Source organism: Rhinolophus sinicus, chromosome 5 (assembly GCF_057876585.1).
Source record: "Rhinolophus sinicus isolate RSI-liver-muscle chromosome 5, RSI-T2T, whole genome shotgun sequence".
NCBI classification, from domain to species: domain Eukaryota; kingdom Metazoa; phylum Chordata; class Mammalia; order Chiroptera; family Rhinolophidae; genus Rhinolophus; species Rhinolophus sinicus.
In genome coordinates, this window is record NC_142505.1 from 105,673,620 (window position 1) to 105,692,436 (window position 18,817).

The 18,817-nt window shown below is 52.5% G+C and overlaps 1 protein-coding gene across 1 annotated transcript in view; it reads left to right on the top strand.

Moving 5' to 3' along the window:
- The first annotated feature begins 807 nt into the window (after nt 1-807).
- NEURL1B (neuralized E3 ubiquitin protein ligase 1B) overlaps nt 808-18,817 on the top strand; it is a 29,985-nt gene continuing 11,975 nt past the window's right edge. The window contains exon 1 of the mRNA XM_019741309.3: nt 808-997. Within this exon, the coding sequence (XP_019596868.2) occupies nt 967-997 (31 nt within the window). The 5' untranslated portion in view covers nt 808-966. The remainder of the gene's footprint in view (nt 998-18,817) is intronic.

Genomic DNA, 18,817 nt, shown 5'->3' on the forward strand with positions numbered 1-18,817 from the left:
GGAATGCGTGTTACTCCCTCTGCCAGGAACACTCCCCCCCAGCTCTTCCCATGGCTGATTCCTTGCTGACATGTCCCCACGTTCTTCTTGAGACCCCTCCCCCATCACCCCATCACTCTTCTCTTGTTTTATTTTCTTTCTGGCTTTGATCATTATATTATGCGATCTTAATTGCTTGTTATTTCTGTCTTTACCACTAGGCATGCTTTGTCTGTATGGACAGTACCCAGCACATAGGATGTGCTCAATAAACACTTTACTGAATGAATGAGTAGACTCATGAATGTGGGGTCCCGCCTCCCAACCTTTGGATACTGCTTATGTTTCTCCTAATTGTAGGTATGTGATCCCACCCCTACTCCAGTCACTTGGCTGTCTTCTTCAAACCCTTTAGTATATTGTCTGAGGTGACCTTCTGCCTGTGTGTACGTCCTCCACCCCCACTCCTTGCACTCAGCATACGTGCTCTGCCTAGTGGAGGTCTCGGACCCTGTGGCCCAACGCCCAGGAGAGGGCTTGGCGCACAGAAGGCCTTCTCAAAATATTGGAATAAATGAGTAAAAGGCCAACAAACTGACAAGCCTGGCATCCCAGGGCACCCAGCTGCCCGGCGTGCCTCCCAGCCCGGGGCGCAGGAACGGCGAGGGCGGGAGGCTCGGCAGTTGTCCTCCAGCCGCCTGGTACAAACTTTCAAAAGATGCGGCGGCCTCGGCCCCGCCCCTCCCTGAGAGGTTGGAGGCGGCAGGAGGTGGGGGCGGAGCCCGCGGGCCCCGGCCGGTGACTCCGCCTCCTCCTCCCGCAGCCGCCGCCTCCCTCCAGGCTCCCGCCGGAGCTGCCGCCCGCCGGCTCGCCCGTGCAGCCGCGATGCCCCGCAGCCCGACCCCAGCCAGGGTCCCCGGCCCACCGCGTAATTAGCCTCCGTGCGCCCCGAGCGCGTCGCCACCAACGCCGCGCCCCGAAGCAGCGATGGGCAACACGGTGCACAGGACCCTGCCAGGTACGCCCGGGAGCACTGCCCGGGAGGCGGGCGTTGGGGTTCTCTTCTCCCTGGGGGAACCGCTGGGTGACTTCCGGAGAGCCACCCACGCCTTGGAGCCCTCGGCATCCGATGGGCTAGAGTCTCCAGTGCCTCCCGTACCCCGAATCCTCGTGCGCCCCGAAGCTGGGCTTTGCGCTCCAGGAGGGCGGGTACCGCGTCCTGGTTACCTTGGGGACCCTCGTCCTTGTTCTCCTGGCTTTGGCCAGATGAGCTAAGGGGCCGCTGGGGCGTTGCCGAGCGCCCCCTCGCCTTTGTTCCAGCCGGAGGGCGCAGATGAAGGCGCTTGGGGCGCCCCGGTGGGGTGACTGGAGCCGGGCTCCCCAGGGCTTCCGACGGCCAGAGCTGCCTGTTGTGTGGAGACTGCAGCTGCTAAGAGTGGGGTTGCCTCAGAGGTACCCCAGTTTCCAGTCGCCTAGCGCCCCCGCGGCACAAGCTGCCTTGGTTTGGCCACGTTCCCACGCGCACCCCGGCTGCGCCCCCCTCTGGTGTCCGCTCAACTAGGGACTCTAGCCCCTGCGAGTCGCCGCTGCAGAGCGCATCGTTCCCTAGTTAAAACCACCGTAGAATTGCCAGGGCCAAAGTAAGGGAATAGAGGGTGGGGTCGGGTGGGAATGGGGAGGCAGAGGAGGCCTTACTACAAAATACCGGTAATTGTGGGGACAGATCAGCGCGTGGAGGCTCTGTGTCTGGCACTTTGCATATCCTGGTGCGATATGCAAAGAGGGTATGCAAAGAAGCTTCTCAGTAAAGGTAAAGATGTGAATCCCAGTTTTACAAATGAAGAAACTGAGGCTCAGGAGTGGAAATGACTCCCCCAAGGTCACACCACTAGTAGGGGAAGAATCTAACTTGAGACTCGTGTCTGACTGCCAGCCCTCCTCCCATCCCCCAAGTCTTTAGAATAAGTCTTTATTTGGTTTATGGCTGGGCATTTGTAGCATCCTTTATGCAGAAGGTAAGAGATGTGTGTGTATATTTAAAGCACAAAAGCCCAGCTCAGTGGGGAAGCAAGTCAGCTGTGGATAAATTTAGTGTGAGGTTTTAGGAGAGGGACATATAACCCCATCTCTCATACAGCTCTCCCTTCTAGGTGTTATATCAAACAATGATTATTTCTTACCCTGGAGAGAATTGAAATGGACAGAGCTGAGTCCTGGATTTCCAAGGTCAGCTTATGGAAGAGAAGCCAACTCCTTCCACTTTATAAGCCTCTGGGCAGCTTTCAAGCCACTGCACTCAAATCTCCAAACTCTCAGGTGAAGTCAGTAGCTAGTTAGTGGCAGAGTCGGGATTCGAACCCAAGTCCATTTACTGCAGGGCGGCCTTCACCTCCTACTGACAGGGCTATTGCCCAATGGAGGAGAACCCACCCACCCAGGCAGGAGGTGTCCAGGGATGTTGGCAAATACCACAGCATCTCCCAGCCAGAAGGACATCAGGTGGAGGCATGGGCCCCTTTGTAGGTATTCTTAATTAAGAAATGTTCATGCTGTTCTAGTAAAAAAGCCATTCTGCCACCTGTGGGTCAGGTTGGGTTGGGTGAAGGGACAGACACTGCCAGGCGAGCTAACTGTAGCTGGAGGTTTATGTAGTCTCCATCCAACTCGGCAAGTCTCACTCTGTGGACTGGGCCACCCTGGGCTGGGAGCCTGGGGTTAGGTTTGTTACCTGCTGCAGTAGATAAGTGTGAAAAATGCAAACTCTCCACTGGTGCTGAAGCTTGCACTGAGTTTGAGGAAGGGGACAGAACTGGAATCCCTGAGCCACATCAGGTGGCAGCTGCCAAGAATGTGAAGGGCCGTTTATTGTTTTTTGACCTGCCTGTGATTAGTTTCTCACACACATTGTGCTGTTTTTTACACCGCTGTGCTCAGTATGCCATGCTCCTCACACCTGGAATATCCTTTCTTGTCCGTCTTTCAAAATCTTCCTCCTCCATGAAGCCTTTCCTGACCACCCACACTCAATTCCATTCTTTGCTCTGCTACCTAGATCCCGTCTTTAGTCTCTGCTTGTTCATCTGACCACATTGCATTGTGGTCACCTGTCTCCACAACTCACCTCAGGACAGAGGCCCTGTCTTGACATCTTGTATCACTGGTTGCCCTCCAGCCCAGAACCTGGTGCCTGGCAGGGGCTCAAAAACCGGCAGTGAAGCTCATATGTTGCCTGCATCTTCGGCTGAAGGAACACTTGGCTCAGTCTTGCCCTGTAGAAATCCTTGTGCTTTCGTTCTCAGGAAAAGGACACATGCGTGGGGTTCCTTCTACGGGACTTGAAATAGAGAGCTGGCATTTGCTGAGCACCTGGATTCCATGCCAGGCTTCCTGCATATGTGGCTTCATTTACATGCCAAGCACGCTTTTCCTTAAGGCTCCTGCACTTGCTGATCGCTCTGCCTAGAACCTTCTTCCCCAGACCTCCACATGGCTTCCCCCTCCCTTCCTTCAGGTCTCTGCTCCAATGCGGGCCCTGCCTTTGCCCCTGCCTCCAGCACTGCCCTCTCCTCCCACCCTGCTTTGTGTTTCTCCTTAGCCTGGATCCCATGTGCCATGCCGTGTGTGTAGGTAGCTGCTGATTGTCTCAACAGGGGATTTTGTCTTTTTTTTTACTGCTATGTAGTCATCCCCTGGAGCAGTGGCTAATACATAGTAGATGTTCAGTAAATGTTGAATGAATGAATGCATTTAATTCTTGCAACAGCCCTGTGAGGCAGAGATTATCATCTTCATCCACAGCTGACAGGTCTCATTCACTTGACAGAACCAGGGTTGAAATCTAGATTTATTTAGCTCTAAAGTCCTGCATTGTGCCTCTGACATGCAGTACCCTCCCTATCCGTGGTTCAGATAACGCTTATTGGGTGCCCCATAATCCACGCAGCATGCTATTGTGTACAATAAGGAAATGTCAAAGAAAGGGAATGTCCTTTATGATTGATTGCAGGGATGCCCCTTGACAGCCCTGGCAGAGGGCATCAGCAATTCAGATGAATGCTCTATAAATACTGTGTTTCCCCAAGAATAAGACCTAGCTGGACCATCAGCTCTAATGAGTCTTTTGGAGCAAAAATTAATATAAGATGCAGTCTTATTTTACTATAATATAAGACCCAGTCTTATATAATATAATGTAATGTAATATAATATAATATAATACTGGGTCTGATATAATATAACATAACATAATATAATACTGGGTATAATATAATACTGGGTATAATATAATATAATATAATATAATATAATACCGGGTCTAATATAATATAATATAATATAATACCAGGTCTTATATTAATTTTTGCTTCAAAAGACGCATTAGAGCTGATGGTCCGGCTAGGTCTTATTTTCGGGGGGAAACACCGTAGAGTGTAGGGTTCAGCAGGGAACTCTCATTTGCTAAGCTCCTGCTGTGTGCTTCACCTATTCTTTCTAGTTGCAATTCAATTCTGCAAAGTAAGGTGCTGTTCTCCATTTTGCAGGAGACTGAGGCCCAGAGAGGTTAAGACACTTGTCCCAATTCACACAGTTAAGCAGTGGTAAAACTGAGCTTAGAAGACCCAGGTCTATCTTATTCCTAAAACCACATGGGTCTTTTCTCTGGACTCCGTTAGCCTTATCCTGGGCTTTGTAAGGGGAAGAAACGTGTAAACACATGGGGCTGTGGAGGTCAGAATTCCTGGGGCGAGAAGAGGAAGGACTGAGGAAAAGGAGGACCTCTTTGCTTTATTGTCCCCCCAGCACGTTTCAGTCCCTTCCCTCAGTGTACCTCTGGGCTCACTGTCGTCCTGGCTGGAGAAGAGGCTGAATTCAAACTGCCCTTTCGGTTAATCATTAAGTTGGTCCATGCTTGACCAAGTCAACTGCCGTTTTAGTGTTCTTCAGTCACCTGGCTTCCTGGAGCTTTGGAGTGAGGGAAGTGTGTTGACCCTGCTCTGTGCCAAGCCCTTAGTGTCTATTTTAAATCCTTATAACAACCCTTTCGAGGGGCTCGATTTATCCCCATTTTACAGGGAGGCAAATGGAGGCTCAGAAAGGTAAAGGACAAAGGCACTCTCCTCAGAGTAAGGGGGGACCCAGTCCTAACCTAGATAGACGGTCTACAAGTGCTGTGTCCAGAACGGGAGGTGCCTGCTCGCTCCTACGCGGGGCACTTAGATGTCCCTGCAGAGCCCGTGGATAAGGGGCTCATGGGAGCAGGACCCATGTGGGTCAGGTCTGCTGCTCCCTGGCAGCAGGTGGAAATGCTCCGGGGGCCTGAGCCACTCTTTCCCTGGATCTGGACTTTCTCAGCCCTTGGAGAGGGCCTTTGTCCCTCTCATTACAGCCATGACAATAGCTATGTGGGTAACCCAGTGACATTCCCCTCTCCCTGCACCTCTCTTCCTCCTTTACCCAGTCATGCTGCAAAGTCAGGCGAGGCTTGCTTGCCTTATCCTGCCCCATCTGCCTCCCTCCCTCCCCTCTGAGCGAGAGGCCCTAGTGATAGTGGTTCCTCTGGCAGCCCTGAAACCTGCAAGGCTGTCAACACATTATCGGGGGCCTGATGAGTCAAGGCTCCTTGGAGACAGCCCACAAGGATGCTGGGGCTGGGGTGGGGTTGGAAAGGTGGAGGGGTCTTATCCATCAGTGAAGCGAGGAAGAGGGACTGAGTTTGTCCAGTGCACAGACAGGAAAAGTGGAGAAGGTACCCATGGAGAATCAGGAGCCAGAAGGAACTGGTACCTTCCTTTGTTTTTAGCCTCTTCCTGCTCCCACCTCTGCTCCCTTCACTTTCTCTCCCCTGGCAGGAAAGGAGGGAGCTCTGGAACTATGGGAATACAGGAAGGCTGCATGGAAGAGGTGACATCTGCAGGAAAGTTTAACTTGATGTCTGCCTCCCCCACTCGAATATTATCTCTCTGTCTGCCTTTAGGGTCTTCTGGGGTTCTGTCACCCTGATCTCCACTTAAGTGGCACGTGCTCAGGCTGGAGTGACCCTGGGGTGTACTCTGCTGTGTATTTTCCTGCACGTGCACCTTCATTCATTTATCTGACATCTATTGTGTATCATTTATCTGACATCATTTATCTGACCTGTTGTGTGCCAGGCACTGGGGGTCCAGCTGTGAATGAGATGGCCAGCTGTTATCTGCCCTCATGGAGCTGGCTGCTGGTAGAAGAGGAACAGAATGTGCTAATAGAATGGGGCAACTAGTTGATTATATCACTGGAGAGCATAGGTGCTAATACCCTGTGTGTCCAAGAGGAAGGAGTCTCTCCCTAAACCCCAAACAAGGCTTAGCCATAAGACCAAGCAGTTTATAATGGCATAGAATAGAATATCACTTGCATTCATGTAGTAAGAGTATTTTTGCTTCATAAACCTTTGTTTCAGATGTGTGTGTATGTGCGCACACATGTGTGTATTTGTGTGTGTGTGTGTGTGTGTCACAGTGTGAAATGTATTTCTCTCATGGGTCGCAGTGATTAAGGTTCACGATAAGACCACTCGCTGGCCAGTTGCAGTGGGAGGGCTGGTGTCCTGGTCTAGAACGCAAATCTTGGAGTCAGGCTGCCTGGGTTCAAATCTCAGCTCAGTCATCTGCCAGTGGAGTGATTTGGGTCAAGGTACTTCTCTGTCTGTGCCTCAGTTTCCTCACTATGAATCAGGAAGCATGGGGGCGCTGCCCCACCATTGGCAGTGGTGAGAATTCCCCAGAGCAGGCAGTCTTAGCACAATGCCCAGGGCGTTCACTGTCACGGTTACTGTTGCTGTTGTCTTGGGCCTGCCCCTGGGGTCCCTGGACAGGACTGGCTGATGGCGCCCTTCACTTCCTGCCATGAAAGCTTCGGTGACCCTGACCCTGGAACCCAGGGACTGGAGTGAGAGGTGTCCCTTTCATGTATGCTGACAATTATCCCCCAGGGTTTCTCAAGTTCTTTCCAGAACACCTGATTTCTGATGAGAATTTTCTTAGCACGTCGCGTTTTCTAGTTTTCATTTGTCCACCAGACCTCTAGGCTGGGCTCTGTGCTGAGCCTGAGGTCATAGCCTGGGGTTGGGGACTCAAGGTCTAGGGGTGAGACCAACAAGGACAGGCAGTTACAGCAGTAACTGGGGGAGGGGGAGCCCAGGGGTGCCGTGAGACCTTAGCGGAGACTGCAGGAAAACTTCCTGGAGGAGGTGCTGTCCAGCAGAGACCAGAAAGCAGAGAAGTCAGCCAAGAGAAGGGACCAAGAAAGGCTGTTCAAGGCAGAGGAACTAGATGTGCAAAGGCCTGAGGGGAGGGAGAGCAGGCACATGAGGGGAGCTGTGGCATTCTGGGGGTCCCAGTGCAAGTGGGGGGTGGCAAGTAGGGTCAGAGATCAGGTCAGAGTGTGGGGGATGATTCTTGCAGGCCAGAGCAGTCGGGAGTCTTAGGTTTCCCAGCTGCCAGACTCCCTGCCAGGATGGCGTGTTTCATTCGCCAGCAGGGCATAGCATTGGCGCTGGGCTGGGCCGCAAGGACTGCTCAGAACAGGCTGTTTAATCTTCCCCATGGACAAGAAGAGTCAGCTCTGCCCTCTTTTGGACCAAAGGGCTTTCTCTACTTAGTGGTGCTCTTTGCTTAAAATAGAAGCCCAGGAGGCAGGTGTATGGTTAGAGCTTAAAGCAGAGAGCGAGAAGCAGCCCTGGGTACGCCCCTGGGTGCAGCCCTGTAGGTCGTAAGCGCTCGCCTGGGCAGGGGAGCAGGATGGTCAGAGCTTTGGCACGCTTGTCCATGCCAAAGCCTTCCTCCATGTCATCCCATTTAAACCATCAGGACCAGATTCCCAGAAGTAGTCTCCCGTTTCACAGACGAGGAACTGAGCTCAGACGGGTAATGAGACCTGGTTGGGTCAGGTGGCCAGGAAGTGGCAGAGCAGAATGTGACCCCAGGTTCCAAAGGTCCTTCCCCTCCATCACCAGGAGGCACTGCCCCTAGTCCTGCTCCTGAGTCCTGCCCCGCTCACGCAGTCCTTCCCACGGGTAACCGTCTCACCTTCTCTGTCCTGGGACGGTGAATGACTTCTGCCACAGCAGCCAGAAAGAAGCTGCCTGGGGAAAAGGTTGGTCCCCACCTCACCCCAGGCCTGTAAACTCTGGAACTCAAAAGCTGGAGCTGGCTTCTGGGAATCACGCCCTGGAGAAGGGATAGCCTCTTCCTCCTGCCCAACTAGGGCTCTAGCTTCTGACATGTCTGCCTGGTGAAAACTGGCCCGCGGTCAGCCACACACACTCTCCATTGCCAGGTGTCACAGTGCCACCCCACTGTTTCCCCTGAGCTCACAGACGCTTCCCACCCAGAGCTCCAGGCAGGCCCCACCAATCAGTTGGCAAGGGCGTGGGCTGGGGCCGGGCTTTCCTCCTGTGCTGCCATTCCCAGCAGAACGGGTAACAGCACAGGCAGGTCTCCTCCATCCCTGGGTCTGAGTCTTAGCCCTGTGCCTTACTAGCAGGATAAGCACCTTGACCTCTAAGTTTCGATTCCCTCTTCTGCAGAAAGGGGCTAATGATGTTACCTCTCAGGCATGCAGAGCGGCTGACAGATAGTAAATGTTCACAAGAGGCACCTGTTACGATTATGTATCCACTGGGCAAACAAGCCCCTGCTCTTGCTGAGCCCCGCACTCCTGAGGGAGACAGACACCAAAGAATAATAATAACCACGGACTTGTATCATACAGCCAGTCTGTGCCAGACACTGTGTAAGCAGGTACCTGCGTTTAACCCTCAAGACAAGACAAGCCCTGTGAGACAGCTGCTATTATTAGTCCCATGTAACTGTTGAGAGAACAGAGAGGCACAGAGAGGGAAAGTCACTTGCCAAGGGCACACCGCTTAGGGAGTCCGGCTGGAAGGAAGGGATGTCGGTGTGGGAAATCTGCCAGGTTGGGGTGGGGGTGTCGGGGGCGGTCATTTCACGTTTGCTCTGGAAGCCTTCAGAGTATTGAGCAGGAATCTGTAAGCATTTAGAAATCCTGGCAGATTTGTTTTTAGTTGCTTACCTACTTTTGTAGTTGTTTGTCTCACATCCTTCCTCTAGGCATGGCAGGGGCGGGGGACAGTCACCAGGTGGCCTGTGGATTCACTGTCAGGTCCTTAGCTGATATTCCCTAAGGTCTGATAGGTAGATCTCCAACCCCCTTTCAAAGCAGGTCAGGGTCCAGCTGATGTCCTGAGGTCTTTCTAGACAGCAAAGCGAGGGCCACGTTATCCCCAGGGGGGCCAATGAATCCCAGCAGCATGGCCTGGGGACCCCTGGAGCCTGAGAACTACCCTGAGGCCAAAGACCAGGCTTGATGGGGAAGAACACTGTGGACCAAATACAGATGTGACCAGTGTATAGATGTCATGTGGAGGCAGATTTCAGCTCCGTCCAAGGAAGAACTTACAAACTGTGGAAGCTGTCTGGACGTGGGCAGAAGGCAGGGGAGGAAGCGCCCCTTGCTGGAGTGGCGCTGGTGTTTAGCGCAGCTGGGACTTGACGTGAACTTTGCAGAGGCAACTGGAACATCAGATGGATCTGGGATGAATTGTCCATTAAGGTGCCTTTGGCCCCACGGTCTTATGGGGACTGCTGTCTGGTGCTCGTCTGACGAGCACCTGCAGGGCTCTTGACAGTGTTTCACGTATGTATTCCTCCTGCTAAGTCTGCACGTTGGGAGATTGTAGCACCATTTTAGAGATCAAGAATCGGGGGCACAGAAAGATGAAGCCACCTGCCCCTGCCCCGGTCTGTTCCCGCCCCACAATCTCCCAGCCTCAGCTTTTTTGCAGGCTCAGCAGTAGGTATTTCTGAGTGGGGTTCGGATAGCCACCCTGAGATGTCAGTCCCAGCTCACCCTCATCCCTCCTTCTGCCTTCATCCTTCTGATAACCAGGACTCAGGGTGGCTCAGCCTCCCCTCTGGGCAGCAGGGGAAAGTTCTTTAATGAGTAAGCCATTTGGGGGAAGGGGTGGGGTGGGCGTGTCTGGGGCAACACTGGCACTCAGAACTGGCAGAACGCCCATTGCTATTAACAAGTGTGTTTTGTTTGCATCCTCAACATTGCACATTGTTTATATCACAATTATAGCCCTCAGGCACGTGTTTTCTTTCCTTTTCCCCCAAGGAGGATGGATTTATGAGGTGGGTGGGCACACACATACCCCGTGTCTCCAAAGCCCTGTCTGCTGGGTAACTTTCCACTCCAGAGGAGAACTTCCCTTCCCCTTAAGGTTCGGGTGATTCAAGGGCAGGAGATGGGAGATCAGAATTTCCATGTCTCTGGGGATGACACAGACCTTCATCCCTGCACACAGATCTCCCAGGGGCTCTGTTCCGAGGACCAGCACCTTGTGCTGGATGACACAACGATTACAGATGTGGTCTTTGGCTGGAATTCCAAGAGAGGTGGTTAGAAGGAATACTGGTTTTGGAGGCAGTCTCGAGTTCAAATCTCAGTTCTATATCTAAGCTGTGTGACCATGGGCAAGTCATTTCCCCTCCTCTGAGCCTCCATCTCTCCATCTTTGGGATGGGGATAATGATGATACCTCCCTCATGAGGCTCTGATGGGAGACTTCATGAGACGTCTGAGCCCAACCCAAGGCAAGGACTCCCTAAGTGGCCACTGAAGGCAAGGCATCTACGCTCCTGCAAGTGATGTGGGGAGAGGAACAATCAGACCAAGTTGTCCTGCTGTGTCACACCTCTCAAGGCCCTGGCATCGACTACTAAAGTACCTGCTGTTTGGCTAGCGAAGCACGTCTGCATTCAGGCACACCTCGTTTTATTGCACTTCACTTTATTGCTTTCCCCAGAAGTTGCGTTTTTACATATGGAAGGCAAGACCCCCCCCAACAAAAAGATTACAACTCACTTTATTGCTGTGGTACTCACTTTATTGGTGGTCTACAGTGGAACCTGCAGTAGCTCTGAGCTGTGCCTGGAATGCTCAAGAGCACACAGGGGCATTGAATTTAGATCTGAATTGAATTCTGACCCAGCTGTGGACTTACACCATGACCTTGGGCCAGCTCCTCTCCTTCTGGGCCTAATGTCCTCATCTGTGCAATGGGTCTGTAGGGCTGTAGAGAGGCCCCAGTGAGCCACCAACCTCAGATCATCAGAGCTTAAAATATATGGATGGAGATTCTTATCAGGGCTCCAGAGTTTGCATTTCCAACACGTATCCTTTACCTCTGGATAAGGGGGCCGAAGTCCATGCAGGTTTCTGTAGGCCTCCGCCGGCACACACATGCCCCTGTGAGCCCTCACGAAGGCCAGCATGATGGTGGAGAGGGAGAGAAAAGTGAAAGCTGGGACTTCAGAGAAGGAAGCAGAGGGGAAAAGGCATGCTTTAGAGTCACTTCTCAGTGGGCCTCAGAGCCAAACACGGCAGGGAAGGAATCAACATCAGTTGAGGACTTACTGTGTGCTCTTGGTCTTCCCTGCAGGGATGACTTCTACTCTTTGCCCCAGGCAGCTATAGCCTCTTTCTTCTTCCTAGTCTTGGGAGCCAGGCTGGTATGGGTTCAAATGCCAACTTCACCACTTCTTGGCTGTGTGACCTTGGGCAGCTCTCCCAACCTTTCTGAGCCTCCCTTTCTCACTCGCAATAGGTCTACTGGAGGATCACAGGCCATCTGGTGGGCGGGTTTCAGTCTCTGCATCGCCCCCTGGGAGGGTCCGTCTCTCTGACCATGGCCCACCCCCAATTCCCTCTTCAGACTTTAGGGACTCAGGCCCTGGGGCTCCATCCCGACTATAATTAGTCACCCGCTTTCCTTTTTTAGATGCTTTGTTTATTGTTCATCCCAAGTTCTGCCAAACCAAGGCCTTTGAGCAGCTCAAAACAAGCCGATTGATGACCTTCACCACCCCCCTTACCCCTCCTTGAGACAAAGCCAGGGCGTGGCTCACCCCCTTAGCCAGAAGGGGGTGAGCTACTTGTACATAGTTTAGCCTTTTCCTTGCAGGGCAAGGGTTAAGTGAGAGACCTTGGGGAGGAGTGAGGCGTAAAACAGGAAGGATACAGCCTTCGGGGGCAGACAGGACCAGATTCAAAAACAGGCACTGCCCTCAGGCTGGGCGGCGTCTGGCAAGGACATCTGCCTCTGGGCCTCAGTTTCCTCATCTGGGAGCCACCTGGCAAAAGTGGCAACGAATGGATGGGCTGCATGGCGAGCGCCTGGCACACAGTGGGAATGCCATGGAGGAGGTCCCCACCCCTCAGGGCCAGCAAGCACTGACCAGTGGTGGGGCTTGTGAAACATTTTCTCAGCTCCAGGGCTGAGAACAGCCCCCCCCCCGCCCCCCCCCCGCCCCCCCGTTCAAGGGAGCTTCTGCCTCCAGCATTGCTTTTGACCCTGAAAGGTGCTCCCCTGGGGCAGAGGCTAGCCAACAGCCAGGCATCATCCAGGTTAGGGGAATGGCCATCCTCAAGGCAAAAAGGAGAAAGCTGGCAAATTCAGCCCAGGGTGGGGGTGGCGTGGGGCTGCCTAGAGGGGAGGCAGGTGCTGAGGGCCAGGCCTGTGGAAGCGACTTTCGAAACTTGAACTGCTCTTCTCACTTCCACTGTCCTGGGTCATTTTGATAAGCAGGGGAGAGAGAAAGGCACAGTTTCCTTGGGAAGACCCAGGGCTTGAATATCGTTCTTTAAAGAGGTGGACCCTCGGGTATTCCCTCCCTGCTCCAAACACTTCAGTGCCCCCCGGAGCCTTCACAAGGATCTTAACCTCTGTGTTGCCTCCAAGCCCCTTGGTGACACAGCCCCTGACTCCCTCTCCGTCTTCCCCTCTCCTGTCCCTTCCGCCCAGAATTCTTTGCGGTTCCCCAAGTGCACTCAGCTCACTCTCACCTCCAGTCCTTTGCCTGTGCTGTTCCCTCTTCTTGAAACACACTTCCCAATCTTTTATCACCCTCCCGGGCGCTTGTCCCTCAGGCTGCAGAGTGGCTTCTCTGAGAATTGTTCCCCTTGGCCCCATCCCTTCCTGCTGACCACCCTGTGCAGTCATGGTGTCAGTGTTTTCCCGCTGCTGGTCTCTCACTGTGGCGGGCAGGGACTGCGTGGGACTCGTCAGGACCTGTGTCCCTGCAGCCAGCGCAGGCCCTAGCATGGAGCGGATGCTCCATAAATGTCAGATGGAGAAGGAAGTGATGTACTCGAGAAAGAATGAGGGCACATTCCCCCACCCCGTCGTTAGTGGGGCCCTGACCCTGGGAGCTGGCGCCTCTGAGGTTGGAGTTTCCTGGGTTCATTTATCAAGAGGAGACCTCAGTCAAGGGGCCCAGTAGAGGGTTGGGACAGGCTTGGGAATCCCACTGCCACTGAACACACTTGGAGGGGGTGTTGGGATGACCTCACCCCCTGGGAACTCGGTGCATCCAACCCACTTGAGCAAAGAGGGCTGCCACTGGGGCCTGGAAGGAGACAGCTTTTCTCCCAGTGAGCAGTGTCGCGTGACCTCTGGCCTCCTGCCCCAGCCTCCTTGTAGCTGTTGACAGGAGTTCACTGGCTGCACTGGGGTGACCGGTTTTGTTTGCAAAGAAAAGGGGAGGGGAGCAGAGTGACGGTTTCCAATGTGGGCCAGCCCCTTTCCAGCCAGGGTGCTGGCGACCAGGCCTCTGAGACAGAGAACAAAGTCCCATTAAGCTGGCGTCTGTCTCCTGGGCGCATGTCACTGCCCCATTTGGCAGAGGTGAGGGAGCGTTGGTTATTTTTTTCTAGTCCACATTCAAAGCCACCAATGGCAGAGGTGCTCTCTGTTGCCAAAGGAGACTGATATCATTGCCCGGCTTTGGGTGGTGGGAAGCCTCGCTGGATGCCAGCCCTGCCCTTTTCTCTCTGTAGCACATGCCACGGAACACACACATACACACACACCATGTGGCTTCCTACCACCCACAGCGTTGATTTGAATTGTGGACTTGGGCACATGTCGCTTGAGTCAGACTTCTCACTTGAAGTCCACAGCCTGAGGCTGGATGTCATATGGGTCCAGGAAGGCCCTGGTGTTATATGTCAAATGATGTGTGTGGAGTGTGAGTATGTTCTGGGGAAAGACAGGCCTACACGGCTCTCAAAACCCAGGACCCGGCCCCCAACGGTTACAGGGCTGCCTTGGAGATGGGGTGGGGGTGGGACAAGGGCCTGAGCCTGCCCAGAGTCGCTGCCTCTTAGAGCCTTGGTTTCTTTGGAAAATGAAGGGGATAAAACATACTCTGCAGTTTCCTGAAGACTAAACCCTGTACACAAAGGCCCACGCTGGCACATAATAAGGGCTCAGTCAAGAGCTAGTTGTGAGAAGGAGGGTGCAGAATAGACTGTGCTCCCACTGGTGACTCTCTTGCCCTGTGGAGCAGAATCTGCTGAAAGTTTCAGCCAGAATGCCATCTGCTGAATGCCAACACCCTAGAAGCCATCATCTCGGCGGCCAGAGGAGCCAGAGGCGTTGCTTCCTGCCGTCCCCCCGGTGGTAAACTCCATTTCCTTGGGGTCTTTCTAGAGGAAAGGAAAGGATGGGCTGGGGTGATGAGCGGGATTCATTCAGGGGGTGGCATGGTGCACGTTTGGGACACTGCTGAGATGGCTTAAAAATAGGCCTCTGTCCTTGGATGCCAGGAGAAAGCGACCCCCGGGTTTTCAAAAGGACTTTCCTGGCCAAGGTCGCCAGCCCTTCCTCCACAGAAGAAACATTTCAGGATGTATTCCCCCAGGCTCCCAGGCAGACGTTTCTGATTCAGGAATAAGCCTTTTCTCGTCAAAAGAACTAAATAAAAAAGGGACCAAGTGTTTACTGAACACCTACTATGTGCCACATACCGAGTGTCTGATGAGTTTGCCTCGTTCATCCTCACAGCAGTCTTGCAGCATGCAGATGATTCTCACCAGTTTTCTAGGTCTGGTTGGGGGACCCAGAGAAGTTAAGCATATACCGCAAGATCATACAAGCTAAGATGTGACACAACCAGAATTTAAACCAGGGTCTTTCTGACTCCAAGCCTGTGCTCTTTCTAACCACCTCTCAAACTGAGATTTAGAAAATAAAAAACACTAGAGAGGTGGAAGTGAGGGACTCAGCAGGGGTTGGATCTGATGTTCCCCATGGGGAAGGTAATGAATGTTTAGTGAGCATCTATTATGTGCCAGGACTTCCGCTGGGATCTTTCTGTGCTCTCACTGCCCCTCCCAGCAGCCTGAGACAGAGTCTGAGATCATGCACCATCTAGGGATGAAAACCTGCAGCGCTGGGAGGCGACATGACTGGCCCTCAGACAAATTAGCAGCCAAGCATAGGCTCCAACCCAGAGCTCAAGAGGGGCATTCTAAAGCACTGATGCCAGGAAACCACACAGCTGCCCCCAGAGCAGCTCTTATGTCTCTCTGTCTTCCCAAAGGACTTGCCCAAGGCTGGGCAGTGGCAGCATTTACTTAGCTAGAACAGAGTCCTTCCTCCCTAATCACCCACAGCCACTCATGCACCCCCCAAAATATCTTCCCATATGCTTAGAGTTGGGGCATCTCGTCCTTGACTGAAAAGACCCTCCCTTCTGATCTTGGTGGGGCTGGAGCCGCCTTTGGTTAACCAGGAAGTCGGACCAGAACTGCCCTCTCCTCGGTCCCATGCACAGGATGAACCACTGCAGAGGTCTTCACAGTTCCCACTTCACAGAACCCCCTCCACACCCCGCCCAATTCCTGACCAAAAGAGGAGGAGGCAGCTCTGGCTGGAGGCAGCCCCCCCACAAAACCAGCGGGTCCTCAGCCTTGCCTGGAAGAAAGGGGACATGGAGTCTGGTCCCTGGCATGGTGTGGGGGCCTCTTCCTGGCAGGAGGTTTTCTCACCAGTGACGAGGTATCCTTTTGAATCTGGTCCCAATGTGCCAGCAGCTGGGAACCTCTGTGCCATAAACTGAGCCATTTGGGCAACAGCTCAAGTAATCTCCAGGAGCAGAACGGTGGGAGACATTTTGGCCCTTGATGGAATATTCTGCAGCCATGAAACATAAGGACAGTGAATGCTTGGGAGCCATGTGGGCAAAAGCTTTTTATGTAATGTTGAATTAGAAAAAAGTTAGGAAGCAAAATTAGATGTGTGCTCTGATTGCAATAAAGTTAGACAAGTACTTAACACTATTTAGTTAGTACTCCGTACTACTCATGGGAGAAAGTTAGGGCAGGAGGAAGGAGCAATGGGTTGGGGTCAGAAATTGCTGGGTTCACATCTCAACGCTGCCCCTTGCAGCTGTGGGAAGTGTCTGCTGCCTGGAGCCTTGTTTTCCTCCTGGAAAATGGAGACAGTAATTGTGTAGGTGCAGATTTATTTTGAGATTAGCTACAATCACCTATGGAGAACATCCAGTATAAACCATGGTCCGTGGTTCTTATGTGGATAAGAGCCGGGCCGGGACCATGAAAATGCAATGCGAGTTAAGCTGTGAAAGTGAGGGGAATTTTTCTTATTTCCAGACTTTCTATGATGTGGCTGCAGTGTTTATCGCAGTAATTTAAATGCTAAAGTTCAGGTTTTCCATTGATATCTCCAAACTAGGATATTCTGTGGGGTACCTGGGGGGTCTGTGTCCACATGTTTCTGTTTTTCTAGAAGCTACTTTCCCTGAGCCAAGCTAAAAGCAGATGTTGGTGTACAATTCAGAGGTTGCTTATTGCTGCTTTATTTTAAGCATTTTCAATTTGTGTAAATAACACATCCTCTTAGAAATTTTTTCACTCTGGTTTTCTTTAACTCACTTCAGGGCTCTGGCCACAGAGGGGGGAAAAATAGTGTTTATCCCTCATTCCCTGAAGGAAGTTGGATCATATAATCAAGATTAAACAAATATGTAAACTTCGCTGGTTACTTGGCTGCATTTTATCCTAACATATAGTTGGTTTTGCAGAAAACTTCCCCTTACAGTAACAAAGCAGGATTTCTCCCCGTCCCGGCATTCATTTAAATTGCAAGGCCACTCTGAAAGAGCATCTGCTGAGGATTTCCAAGTCGTTTAGTATAAAAACTCACCGATTGAGAGATAAGGTTGGCAAAACAACAGTGATGGCAGGAGAGATCAAAATAATCAAATAAGAGTGGCTTGTGGTCTTTGGTGCTCAGAAGGGCTTTGATCTGTGGTCATATTTAATGTTTCCTGAAGAGTTTGCCAGCTGCGGGGACCTTGGAGAGAATCCGGCCTGTTGCACATGGGAGGAGGCCACAGCCCAGAAGCTGGCGGCTTGGACAAGGCCGTGGCGTGCATGCGTGGAGAATGCGGGCCCTGAAGTCCCTGAGCCACCTCTCCTGATGGTTCATGCCCTGGGGTATTTTCCCCGCTCGTTTGATTATTGTCCTGATGAAACAGCTCTCCAGTGGGCCCTTGCTCTTCTTACCCTTGTTGTTCTGGAGGTGGCTGCAGCCTGGCTCTGTGTCCCCTCTCCTTGCTGCCTCGGGCTCCTACCTGGCAGGCAGCGCTGGCCTGCTCTGCTGGAAGCCCTTCGTGGCTCCCTCTCTCCTACACCATGCAGTCTGAGCCTCTCTGACTGGCATTCAGGCCCTTCCTGTCTGGTCCCTCTGATGGCGATGGCAACCTCACCCCTCACCCCTGCGAGGCAATGGCTGCCCAACTTCAGATGCCTTCTGCCTCACCTACATAGGACTTATCCCTCTCTGCCCCTAGTGTTCCCTCAGCCTGGAGTGTTCCGTCTCCTCCCTCAAGACCTGGCTCTGTGGGCGTCACTTTCTGTCCCCAGCCCCTGTTGAGTCTGGGGCCTCCTCCAGTCACTCAGGCCTAAGGTGGTCTGGAATGTCAGCACCATCACAGTGGGTACCCTATGTCTTGGTGACTGCTGTATTTCCAGTGCCTAGTGTGGTGCCTGGCACATACTAGGTGCTCACTAAACATGTGATGATAGATGAATGACTCAAGTCCTTATGTGGGACCTTGGCTTTATTCCTTGTATTTTGTCTTCTGTGGGTCAGTGGCTTCTGTTTGTAGAGAGGCCTCCCAGCTTTTCTACATGGTTTCCTCTCTCAGTGACGGGGGCCTTCCCCTCGGGCCTGGGGAGGGGAAGCCATGGTGTTCCTGCCTTGTCATTGCCTCTCCCCTCTTTATTTTCTCTTGTCCTCGCTCCCCTCAGTATTAATTGAACCTCTTGATGTGCCCAGAGCACAGTGAACCCCATGGCTAGGCATGGGAGGAGTGGTCCCTGCAGTGGCCTGTCATTCCCTAGGGTCTCCATTCTTCTCCCATGACTACAGCCATTGTATGCCAGGCTTGCCTGCAATTAATGAGCACTTGCTATGAAAACTGTACTTGGCTGGATAGATTGCAGCCATTACCCACCCTGCCACCTCCCTGGTGGCCAGAGGCCCCCAGGAACTGCCCCTGGGACAGAGGAGGGAAGGTAGGAAGGCTGAAGACTTCACTCCAATACTAGGCTGCCTGGGTTCATGGCCAGCAGCCAGATCCTTTGAAAATAGGCTGTCACAAGATTCTCTAGATCCTTCTGGGCAAACTTCCCTTAGAAATGAATCCTGAAAGGTATATGTTCTAGAAAAGTCACCTTGCTTATAAAGAATGCCTTTATTTTCTGTGGGTACAAGGGAGGGAAAGTCACAGGATTCTAGCTTGAGTCTGTTTGGAACCTCAGTATTATGATCATATTATTAGTTGCCTATTACGCACATACTTGTGCCGGGCAGTATTCTAGAAACTTCATCCACATGATCTTTTAGCAGATGTGTGAGTTAAGTAATGTTCCCATTTTCCAGGCAAGGAAATGGGATAGAGGAGTG